This window comes from Amblyraja radiata, chromosome 1 (genome assembly GCF_010909765.2).
Source record: "Amblyraja radiata isolate CabotCenter1 chromosome 1, sAmbRad1.1.pri, whole genome shotgun sequence".
NCBI lineage: Eukaryota > Metazoa > Chordata > Chondrichthyes > Rajiformes > Rajidae > Amblyraja > Amblyraja radiata.
In genome coordinates this window covers 74,284,780-74,296,877 of record NC_045956.1, presented here as the reverse complement: position 1 = coordinate 74,296,877, position 12,098 = coordinate 74,284,780, and the positions used below count along the sequence as shown (strand labels likewise).

The following is a 12,098-nucleotide window of genomic DNA, read 5'->3' as shown; positions in this document are numbered from 1 at the left end:
TGGGGAGAACGTACAAACTCCGTACAGACGGCACCTATAGTCAGGATCGAACCCGTGTCTCCAGTACTGCAAGTGCTGTAAGGCAGCAACTCTACCACTGCACCACCGTGCCACCCTATTTATTGCACAATATATATTTCAACTTAATGTGTAATGAGCAAGATTTGGCTTTAAATTAACTTCTTGCTCTCTGCACGATTGATTCAGCTCTTTACTCTTTGGATAGTTGAAAATAAAAAAGAGGCTGAAGGTTACAGTCATACAAAGGTCAATGTAGATTTATACCATGTTCACCACGACTGCCAGACTTTGCTCAGTCATCAGATATCACACAGTTGACTTTTGTTCCTGATATAAAGTGAATGTGAAGTGGGCAGGATATTCACTCCACTTGCCCATTGTGATTAGCCTGAGGCAAGAGGCTTGATCATGTTTGACATGTGGCAAGCTGCCAATGCTAATTGCACAGCCCATAACCTGCCTGCTCTTTGGGAGGGTTAGAAATATTATTCCGCACCTGTTGCAGAGCAGGTGAATTTAGTTCCTGATGGTGGCTGGAAAGCATTTGGTAGAACATTGTCAATTATTTGGCCTCTAACTTGCTGCTGCTGCTGCTGCAGTGAAGATATTTCTTCAAAAGGCTTAGACTACAAAGCAGGCCCTGTTAACTTCAGATGGCAGATAGGTGCCAGGAGAAGTAGGTCAGTGGCCATAGTAAGATGTGTCGGCAGGGCTAAAGTGAGATTAAAAGAGCAGGGAAGTGGCATCAGTGGCCATGTGGTGAAATGCTCAGATTGTAAATGGCCAGATACATTTAACAAGGAGATTGTCTCTCTGAAGAGAGGCAACAGTGTTCTCTATCCCATTAATATATTGTGAAGCCAAACCATTGGGCAGCATTGATGGACCTGACCAATCAGCTGGATTCCACTACATCTTCATTCTGAACATGGTGGTGTTTTGTTGTTTGGAACTCATTCACGTCCAAATAGGCTGAAGGCCATGTTCTCAGAATTCTAGTTTTGATAACTTGGAGGTGTCATGCACTCTGCTCTCCACTCCTGCCCAACCTTGCCTATGTTCCTGATATTTACAAATAATTACAAATACATTAATCACTCACAGGGAATGTTTAATATGCAGGTCTTCTAATTGCAGCTCCATCTTTGCTCCTTTCTTGCCAGTACCAACTTCTATTCTTTATGCTGCTGGCTCCACTCTCCTCAATGTAACTGTGTAGGTACTTCTCATAAAAGAGGCAATCAATGCAGCGTGCTGCTGTATGGAAAGAACTGGAACAAATGTTGGAACACTGTCTCTGTGACACCCTTTTCAAAGTAGCTAAACATTTATAGTATGTTATATAAGTGCCAGTTACACATACACAAGATGGTAAAATAAGTTAACCTAAAATTTACAGTTGAATGCTACAGGTAGAATTATTTAGCTTGCAAAGAGAAAGGTATTACCAGCAGATTTTAAGGTGGGTTTCAGAAAAGGTTATTTTGCAACAGACAAACTGGGCTGGATACTGACACAAAGGTGGAACTAGGGGGTCCTTAACAATGCTGTGAATATGCAGTGGAAAACTTAGTTCAAAGTCATGAAAGATTCAGATAGATTGAGCTTTACTTGCCTTTGAGCGCTGGAATGAGATTGTGACTCAGAGTATAAACAACAAGTTTTGGCTTCCCACCATTTATCTGTAAGACATTTCTATCATCATGTTGTGTGTCACAAACATGACCAATCTGAGACAGTGGAGGAGTTGAGTGAGGTCATGAAGTAGAGCTGGAAATTGGTAGTTAGACAATAAGTAGAATGCGTCAAGGATACTGTAGATTCTGGAGATACTCCAGAGTAAGTGGATCAGGGTCGAAAGGAGAAGAGTATCTCATGACAAGTTGATTAATAAGGATAAAATTGGACAAGAGTTCCAGCCAGCTGGACAAGGAAAATATGTGGGGCAGAGAAGAGGATGGTCAAGAATGCAGAAGGCTGACAGTAGGTCAAGAGGAAAGAGTTTGCACCATCAAAGTAACAAATAATGTCATGTGTGACATTGATAGGGTTTTTTTTCAGCAGAAGGGGAAGACAGGAATCAGGGGGGATATGTTGCAGAAAAGATTATCACAATGCGATGTTGCCTGGGATGAAACAGGTCACTAATGGGATGAAGTTGGGTTTATTTTCCTTGAAGCAGGAAGGCCAAGAGAGTGGGGGGTGGGGGATGGGCTTAGACAAGATAGATAACTTTTCTCCATAACACAGGTCGCAAAAACGTGGAGGATGCAAACTTATGGTAAGTGGGAAGCGGTTTAGTGGAGATATGAGGAAGAGTATTTTCACCAGAAGGTTGTCGGAGTCTGGAACACACTGCTTAAGATTGTGATGGAGATTGATACTCTCACAGCCCTAACAAAATATCTAGATACACATTAGAATTGTAAGGCTGTGGACAAATCACTGATACATAGGAATAGTGTAGAAGGGAAATTGACATGGTAGTACAAAGAGTTTAAGGAACTGCAGATGCTGGAAAATCGAAGGTACACAAAAAAGCTGGAGAAACTCAGCGGGTGCAGCATCATCTATGGAGCGAAGGAAATAGGCAACGTTTCGGGCCGAAACCCTTCTTCAGACCCTTCTTCTGGTAGTACAAAGAGCTTGTTTCTATGACTTTAGGAGCTTTATTCAATTATTCCCTTGAGCTGATTTACTCATCATTATGTTTAGAGAATGTGACAAGCACACAGGACAATATTTAGCAATTTAGCAATGCCGCTGATAGAAACAGTCTAACTCAAATCACACCAAATGTGATTAATTAATTGCAAAATTATCCAGACATGCACCGTAAAAAGGCGACAAGTTAAAAAAAAAGAATGATTTCCTTTTTGCTGTCAATAATATTTGATACAATAATGGTCTGAGTTGGCCAAAAAGAATGAGATAAAACTGCGTGATAAACAGATTTACCTAAAAAGCAATTGCTTCTGATCAGAGCAAAATTATGACATGAAATGTTGCCATTATTTTTGTAAATTTGTTACATATTCATTGGTTCCTTTGTGGAATTATTGTAATCAATTGTTCTCTTTGGGAACTACACATGCCTTATCGAGGTTTCATTTAATCCCGTTCACCCACTTCAGTTTTTACTGCAGCCTTCTCACTGAAAGTGGGCAGATTTTCCTCAACCTCTTCAATTCAGATATTGATCAATGGAACAAGGTGATTGAGCAGCTAGGAACACCTTCTCCAGAGTTTATGAAGAAACTGCAGCCCACAGTTCGTAACTATGTGGAAAATAGGCCCAAGTACACAGGGCACACTTTTCCCAAGCTCTTCCCTGACTGCCTCTTCCCAGCTGACTCCGAGCACAATAAGTTAAAAGGTAAGGCGAGAAGTAAGTATTCATCTTTCTTCGTTTGTAATGATAATTTGACTGACAGGAAACAAAGGAACCTGCAAACGAAAACTCAAAGTATCTGAATTGAAATTAAATTAAATTGCACATGCCTAATTGTTTTAAATTTGTTCTTGTGGTATTCACTAGGCTTTCTCCTTTATGGTGAGCTCTTCCTCTGAATATTCCTACCATTCGCCTTTTTCTATATTATTGTTGATTGGCGAACCCTATGGACTTGCAGCCGGTGTTGGTGAACATGTTTGATTCATCACAGTGCCATAAAACAAAGAATGTTTTGCACATAAAGCAGGAACACCCGCAGCTTTTTGTATCATCCTTCATCAAGAGTAGGGCGGTGGCAGAGACTTCAGGTAGTTTAATGGAGGGTTAAAAATAACGATAAAATCTGAAGTTTCGGGAAATTGAAAATAAAAACAGAAAATGCTATAAACACTCAGCAGGTTTGTTGCTTATTTGCCTTTGATACATAGAGCGTAGGATAGTACTGGTGTGTGGGGGTGATTGCTGATTGGTACAGGCATGGTGGGCCAAAGGGCCTGTTTCCATGCTGTATCTCTAAAATCATGGGCATAGTGGGACTGGGGCAGTGCCAGGCTGGAGGACAGACCAGTAAGAGTAAAAAGTCGTATTTCTGATGTAAATGTCACATCCTGACCAAGAATCAAATTCTCTGATGTTTACTCAATGAGTATTCATTTTAAGCTACAATGAGCCTATATTTATGTTGGAGACCCCCCTCCCTTCCCCATGGTGCCTTTGCAAATGAGGGCTATTACCTTTAACCTAAAAGAATTGTTTAACCTAAAAGCATTGTTTGAGTATCTGTAGTTTTTGTGTGTGTGTGTGTGTGTGTGTGTGTGTGCGTGCGTGCGTGCGTGCGTGCGTGCGTGCGTGTGTGCGTGTGTGTGTGTGTGTGTGTGCGTGCCTGCCTGCCTGCCTGCCTGCCTGCCTGTCAAACGTGTATCTGTAGATATGTGCATGTAAGTGTGTATGTATGTGTGTGGATAGATGTAGGTGTGAATGGATGGATGTGTGTATGTATGTGTGGATGTATGTGTGCGTGCGGATGGATGTGTGTGTGGATTTGTGTGTGTGTGTGGATGTGTGTGTGGATGTATGTGTGGATTGGTTTAAAAACCTATCCCATATACATTCCCATATCATGACCAGATTCCCACATCCGCAGTCCCTTGCACTGCACCCCTCACTGACATCAGTTTCTCAAACAGTGGCCCATAATAACACAGTGCCAAAATGGTAACTGGGTGATCCCTTCTCGACGTACAACTGAGTCAAGGTAGAGAGGGCCGATACCCACTCCCCTGCATTTCCGCCAGCAAAGCAGGTGAAATAATTTCCATCCCTACCATTAGAGATTGTAATCTAATACAGTGCTAGAAGGAAGAATAACTGTTATAACGAATGCAAGTTTTTGGTAAGCTTTTAATTAGCTTAAAATGCACTAGAGTGTAAATTACAAGCCAAAAGTGCAGCACAGAGATGTAGCTATTAGAGTCTCTGCCTCACAGTGCCAGTGACCCATGTTCAATTCTGAGCTTGGGTGCTGTCTGTGCGGAGTCTTCACATTCTCCTTGCAATACTTAGGTTTTTTCCAAGTGGTTCAGTTTTCTCCAACACCAAAAAAAAAGGCAGATGAGTTGGTAAATTTATCGACCTCTGTGTAAATTGCTCCAGGTGTGCAGGTAAGTGAATCTAGGAAGCAGCTGAAGAGACTGTGAGGAGAATAAAAATTGGGATTAATATAGGATTTACATAAATAGTTGGCTGACAATCGGTGCAGACTTAGTGGGCTGTGGCCTGTTTTCCCATTATATCTCTCTGGAAATCCAACAATCCAGAAGCAATTTAGTGATGCGGATAAGAAATTGATTGAATGTTCCAAAACATTTAGTAATCAACGCAATGTGTTTTGTAGCCAGCCAGGCCAGAGATCTCCTGTCCAGGATGTTAGTAATTGATCCTGCTAAACGGATATCGGTGGATGAAGCCTTACAACATTCGTACATTAACGTGTGGTATGACCCAGTCGAAGTTGAGGCGGTAAGTCATGCTGCTTCAATTCTCTAATAATTTGCACTTCATGCATTGTAGCTCAGAGGGCTTGTAAATTGTGTGCTAATTTTAGCACATTACGTGTAAGAAGGAACTGCAGATGCTGGTTTAAACCGAAGATAAACACAAAAAGCTGGAGTAACTCAGCGAAACAGGCAGCATCTCTGGAGAGAAGGAATGGGTGATGTTTTGGGTTGAGGCCCTTCTTCAGAACCCTATAGAAAAAGGCAACTACTGGTAACTTTGCTACATGTATGTGTAGGATGGAACTGCAGATGCTGGTTTAAACCGAAGATAGACACAAAAGGCTGGAATAACTCAGCGGGTCAGACAGCATCTCTGGAGAAAACGAATAAGTGACCCTGAAGGGTCTCGACCCGAAAGATCACCTATTCCTTTTCTCCAGAGATGGCGTATGACCCGCTGAGTTACTCCAACTTTTTGTGTCTATCTTTGCTATATGTATATTGGTTTCGCAATTGTGACTGCTTTGATGTGTTTTTTTTGTTTAATTAATTTTGTTTCATTTAAATATAAATATATTAAAAATATATAAATAAATTGATTAGAATAGTTGTTAAGTGTTTCTACGAATCCAATACATTTACATTGTTCAAAAAGGATTTGGCATTAGCTAGCTGTTCAGGGCGATTTGTGCATTGTGAGAGCAGGGCTGGAGGATTCACCGTGGGAGGCCCAGGTTTCTCTCAGAGCCTGCTCCACCTTGTGGGCTGCCTCCAGGGTACTGAGGGAATGCTGGTATGGTCTATCGTGTCGCGAAGAGGAAGTTGGGATGGATGGGTCTGGCAGTAGCAAACCAGGGCAGAGGGCCTGGGTCCACATATCTGGCTCAATTTGTGTCTGTTTAAAGATCCCTGCAAATGAGAGAAGAGAAAGAGTTCCCGCAGAGAGAGAAGAGGAGGGAAGAGACTGCAGCCCTAAGACTTTTGCCTCCATCACAGTGAGAAGGTGCTATGTGGACTCACTGTGGTGGATGTTAATATGTGTTTATTGTTGTTTATTTATTGTATTGTATGTATGTATGACTGCAGGCACGAAATTTCGTTCAGACTTCGGTCTGAATGACAATAAAGGAAACCCTGTAAACCCTGTAAAACCCTGTAAAATGCAATCAGATTTAACTTCCAGAGTGATAACTGATATCCTTGACCTTAGCACGAGACAACACACCAGCCCGCAATCATGCTTGAGGCATTTTGAACTGAAGATAATTGAAACTTTAACCAGTTGCAGGTTCCCTGTAACACAGTAAAGTCCAAGAGATAACCACAAACAAGCTGTGCAAGCCAAATTAATTATTTATTTAAAACCCTTTGATTTGCAATACTTTTGGCAGTTCTACTCAGAAACATATTTGTACAATATTCAAGGAAGATCCAGAGCTTAATGATGAGAGAATTATTTATAGGCTTGTTATAATTTCTTTTGCCTATAAATTCAATTGTATTTGAGATGTTGACAGCTCCTTTCATTGAATGCTGGGAGATCACTCCAGTGTCATATTCCTTTTATTTTGTGTTGCCTCATGACGCAGGAGTGATCTCGTGGCTTCCAATGGAAGGATCTGTTGGCATCTCAAATATCATTGGCGAGGATGTTACATTTGTTCAAGGAAGAATTGAAAATATCCTTCAAACTATGCACCCCTGATACTTTCTTGTTATGACCAAGCTTGGATTCGAGGGACTGTTTTGTCTATCTGGTGTCATGCATACAGATAATGTGTTCATAAGATCATGTGATAGTAGAATTGGGCCATTTGGCCCATCAAGGCTACTCCACCATTCAACCATGGCTGATCCATCTCTCCCTCCTCGCCCCATTTACCTGCCTTCTCCCTATAAACTCTGACACCTGTATTTAGCACATCAGAGGCAACTGAGTCTGATTGGAGCCTCAATACTGCATGTTAGGTTGGGAGGAAGCACTGAAGTTAGTTTATTTATCTTGTCATTGGAGTTAGAAGATTTTATAGAGATAACCTTGATTGTTCCTCTCCGTTACCTTGAGTATTTACAGTGGGTAGGCTATGTATCTGAAGCATGGAGGAGCATAGATATCAGGGCAGCACAACAGACCATGAGCTTTATACAAGGACTGAGGTCTTAATCTCCAAATATTTTCCTTCTAAAGATGACTAGAGACTGTATTGGTGTGGTTGAGGTGTGTTCATCTGTCTTTGCTCAGAGATGGCTCCTGAAGAATAGAAAATATTCCATGTTTTCTGAAGCCTCATTGTGGACCATTATTTTCAGGGGGCAGTGTTACATAGTGAGGGCGTGTGTTGAGAATCTTTGTTTTGCAAGCTTAGAGCGCCTATTCTCATTTGTTTAATTACAGAAGTTGTTAATTACAATTGTGGTTCTAGGCAAACCCTGGTTCTGGAGAGGAGGTAATGTAGTTTGAATAGCCTCCCAATCATTCTATAGATTAGTTCCACCCCAGCAGGAAAGGAGTTGGTGAAAAGGTATAATAATGTGATGAGAAAGATTTAGAAAATTGTTACAACAGTATACACTGCCTTGCTTGACCCAAGTCCAGGGACACCTGCAGTATACCGAAGCGGGACCAGTGCAGGGCAATTTTGGTGGCCCCAGAGCAAGGTTAGAACATCTTCATACATGTTTTTCAAGTTTGGCTGTCCTCTAAATTTCACCTACTTTCGGTATCTGCTGGATGGTGGCATGCAAGCTGTGATTTTAACCAACAGGTCCATCACAGATGTTTTACTCTGCATATCTTAAGACTTCAGACATCAGAGATACAGTGTGGAAACAGGCCCTTTGACCCACTGAGTCTGCGCTGACCAACATTCATTTGAGACAATTTACAGAAGTCAATTAACCGACAAACCTATAAGTCTTTGGAGTGTGGGAGGAAACCGGAGCACCAGGAGAAAACCCATGGGGTCACAAAATCCCTACACACAGCACCCATAGTCAGGATCAAACCCAGGTCACTGGCCCTGTAAGGCAGCAACTCTACCCCTGTACTACTGTGCCGTCCAAAATATTGTTCCTCATAAACTGGGAACAAGTTTCTTTCATATACCTGTGGCTCTTGGAACAGTTAGAGATTAAAACAAATGATATTTTATAATATAAAAGCATTGATGTCATTTCTTTAAATTAAATATTTCCGAAGGTCAGAGTAGCTGAGTAATACTTGCCATGTGCCAAGATACCATCCCCAGATGGTAAATCTGTGGAATTATTAGCCACAGAAGGCTGTGGAGGCCTAGTAAGTGGATATACAATATTTAAGGCAGAGATGGATAGATTCTTTATTAGTACAGGTGTCAGAGGTCATGGGGAGAAGGCAGGAAAATTTGGTTAGGAGGGTGAGATAGATCAGCCATGATTGAATGGCGGAGTAGACTTGATGGGCTGAATGTCCTAATTCTGCATCTATCACTTATGATAAGCAGGCTGAGCTGGAGTTGTAAGAGCACGATGATTGCTCCAGAACTCTTCCAACATTGGCATCTTCAACGTCTACGATATGTTCATCAAAGTCTGCTGATGAAGTCAGGCTAGGGGACTGGGCTTCAGTATGATGTCCAGACCCGGAATATCCCCATCTACCACCTGGGCTCATGTAGGACAACTTGTCCCTTGGACAAGCGTGTTTTTCAGCTTCTTTTCCCAGTATATCTGCTAGAAGGTTAATGGTGCAGTCAATCTGTCTTGGTCAGCAATTTCTTGTTTGATCTTCTTCATGCAAAGGAGCAAAGAGGGAATTTTCTTCAAATGAAAGTTTTCAAGTTTCATAATCAAATTTCATGGCTGCTCATACAAGGTGAGTCTTGTTGTGTATGGGAAAGACTTAAGCAACATAATTTCATTGCTTTCTGTTAATACTTCTTAATTTCACAGGACAAACATGATCCACATTCTCAATAACTCATTGGGCAAAAGCCGTTAAGGACATGGTTCTGAGCCATAAATATCAAACCCGACAACAGTGAACTGACACAAGTGCCTCTGAGCTTAACCAAGATTCCCATTCCTGAGCATTGTGCCCTCACTGCTAGAAAGTATGGAGTGAATATTGAGGAAGGTCAAGACTATGTGGTCTCCACCACACTCCCCTTGCCATAATTCTTTCAGTGGGGGAAGGGTGATTATACAGTGCATTCAAAAAGTATTCAGACCCTTTCACTTTTTCCACATTTTGTTATGTTACACCATTATTCTAAAAATCAAATTCTTTTTATTTTATCATCAATTTCACATACCCTACAATACCCCATAATAAAAAAGCGAAAACAGGTGTTTAGAAATGTTTGCAAAGTAATTAAAACTGAATTACTGAAGTATCACATTTACATAAGTATTCAGACTCTTTACTCAGTACTTTGTTGATGCACCTTTGGCAGCGAGTACAGCGTCAAGTCTTCTTGGGTATGAATCTACAAGCTTGGCACACCATTATTTGGGTAATTTCTCCCATTCTTCTCTGCAGATCCTCTCAAGCTCTGTCAGGTTGGATGGGGAGCGTCGATGCACAGCTATTTTCAGGTCCCTCCAGAGATGTTCGATCGGGTTCAAGTCCGGGCTCTGGCTGGGCCACTCAAGGACATTCACAGACTTGTCACGAAGCCACTCCTGCGTTGTCTTGGCTGTGTGCTTGGAGTCATTGTCCTGTTGAAAGGTGAACATCCGCCCCAGTCTGAGGTCCTGAATGCTCTGGAGAAGGTTCTCATCAAGGATCTTTCTGTACTTTGCTCCGTTCATCTTTCCCTCAATCCTGACTAGTCACCCAGTTCCTGCCGCTGAAAAACATCCCCACAGCATGATGCTGCCACTACCATGCTTCACCGTAGGTATGGTATTGGCCAGGTGATGAACGGTGCCTGGTTCCCTCCAGACATGACACTTGGCATTCAGGCCAAAGAGTTCAATCGTGGTTTCATCAGACCAGAGAATCTTGTTTCTCATGCCTTTTGTCAAACTCCAAGCCGGCTGTCATGTGCCTTTACTGAGGAGTGGCTTCCGTCTGGCAACTCTACCATAAGGCCTGATTGGTGGAGTGCTGCAGATATAGTTGTCCTTCTGGAGCTCTGTCATAGTGACCATCGGGTTCTAGGTCACCTCCCTGACCAAGGCCCTTCTCCCCCCATTGCTCAGTTTGGCCGGGCAGCCAGCTCTATGAAGAGTCCTGGTGGTTCCAAAGTTCTTCCATTTAAGAATGACGGAGGCCACTGTGCTCTTCGGGACCTGCAATGCTGCAAAAATAGTTTTATACCCTTCCCCAGATCTGACTCTCGACACAATCCTGTCTCGGAGGTCTACGGACAATTCCTACATCATCATGGCTTGGTTTTTGCTCTGACATGCACAGTCAACTGTGGGACCTTATATAGACAGATGTGTGCCTTCCCAAATCATGTCCAATCAATTTAATTTACCACTGGTGGACTCCAATCAAGTTGGAGAAACATCTCAAGAATAATCAATGGAAACAGGATGAACCCAAGTTCAATTTTGAGTGTCATAGCAAAGGTTCTGAATACTTATGTAAATGTGATATTTCAGTTAATTATTTTTAATTACTTTGCAAAAATTTCTAAACACCTGTTTTTGCTTCTTCATTCTAGGGTATTGTGTGTAGATTTATGATTAAACATTTTTTTTAAATCCATTTTGAAATAAGGCTGTAACGTAACAAAATGTAGAAAAAGTAAAGGGGTTGTCAAACATTATTTGGCATTCAGCCTTCAAGTTCAAGTTCAAGTGAGTTTATTGTCATGTGTCCCTGTATAGGACAATGAAATTCTTGCTTTGCTTAAGCACACAGAAAATAGTAGGCATTTACTACAAAACAGATAAATGTGTCCATATACCATGATATAAATATATACACACAAATAAATAAACTGATAGTGCAAATAACAGAAAGTGGTTGGTAATAGTCAGAGTTTTGTCCGAGCCAGGTTTAATAGCCTGATGGCTGAGGGGAAGTAACTATTCCTGAACCTGGTTGTTGCAGTCTTCAGGCTCCTGTACCTTCTACCTGAAGGTAGCAGGGAGATGAGTGTGTGGCCAGGATGGTGTGGGTCTTTGATGATACTGCCAGCCTTTTTGAGGCAGCGACTGCGATAAATCCCCTCGATGGAAGGAAGGTCAGTGCCGATGATGGACTGGGCAGTGTTTACTACTTTTTGTAGTCTTTTCCTTTCCAGGGCGCTCAAGTTGCCGAACCAAGCCACGATGCAACCGGTCAGCATGCTCTCGACTGTGCACCTGTAGAAGTTAGAGAGAGTCTTCCTTGACAATCCGACTCTCCGTAATCTTCTCAGGAAGTAGAGGCGCTGATGTGCTTTTTTGATGATTGCATTAGTGTTCTCGGATCAGGAAAGATCTTCAGAGATGTGCACGCCCAGGAATTTGAAGCTCTTGACCCTTTCAACCATCGACCCGTTGATATAAATGGGGCTGTGGGTCCCCCTCCTACTCCTTCCAAAGTCCACAATCAGTTCCTTGGTTTTGCTGGTGTTGAGGGCCAGGTTATTGCGCTGGCACCATATGGACAGTTGCTCGATCTCTCTTCTGTACTCTGACTCATCCCC

General features: G+C 42.1%; 1 protein-coding gene across 10 annotated transcripts in view; it reads left to right on the top strand.

Moving 5' to 3' along the window:
• The window catches only part of mapk10 (mitogen-activated protein kinase 10), a 232,627-nt gene that overhangs the window by 193,449 nt on the left and 27,080 nt on the right, over window positions 1-12,098 (top strand). For 7 of the 10 annotated variants that reach the window (XR_004412597.1, XM_033024248.1, XM_033024299.1 and 4 more), the window contains 2 exons: window positions 3,215-3,409; window positions 5,370-5,494. Coding sequence is in view for 9 of the 10 variants with exons in the window: in XM_033024248.1 (XP_032880139.1) it covers window positions 3,215-3,409; window positions 5,370-5,494 (320 nt within the window). In the remaining variant the exon portion in view is untranslated. The remainder of the gene's footprint in view (window positions 1-3,214; window positions 3,410-5,369; window positions 5,495-12,098) is intronic. The other 3 variants (XM_033024268.1, XM_033024277.1, XM_033024237.1) reach the window with 1 other exon arrangement.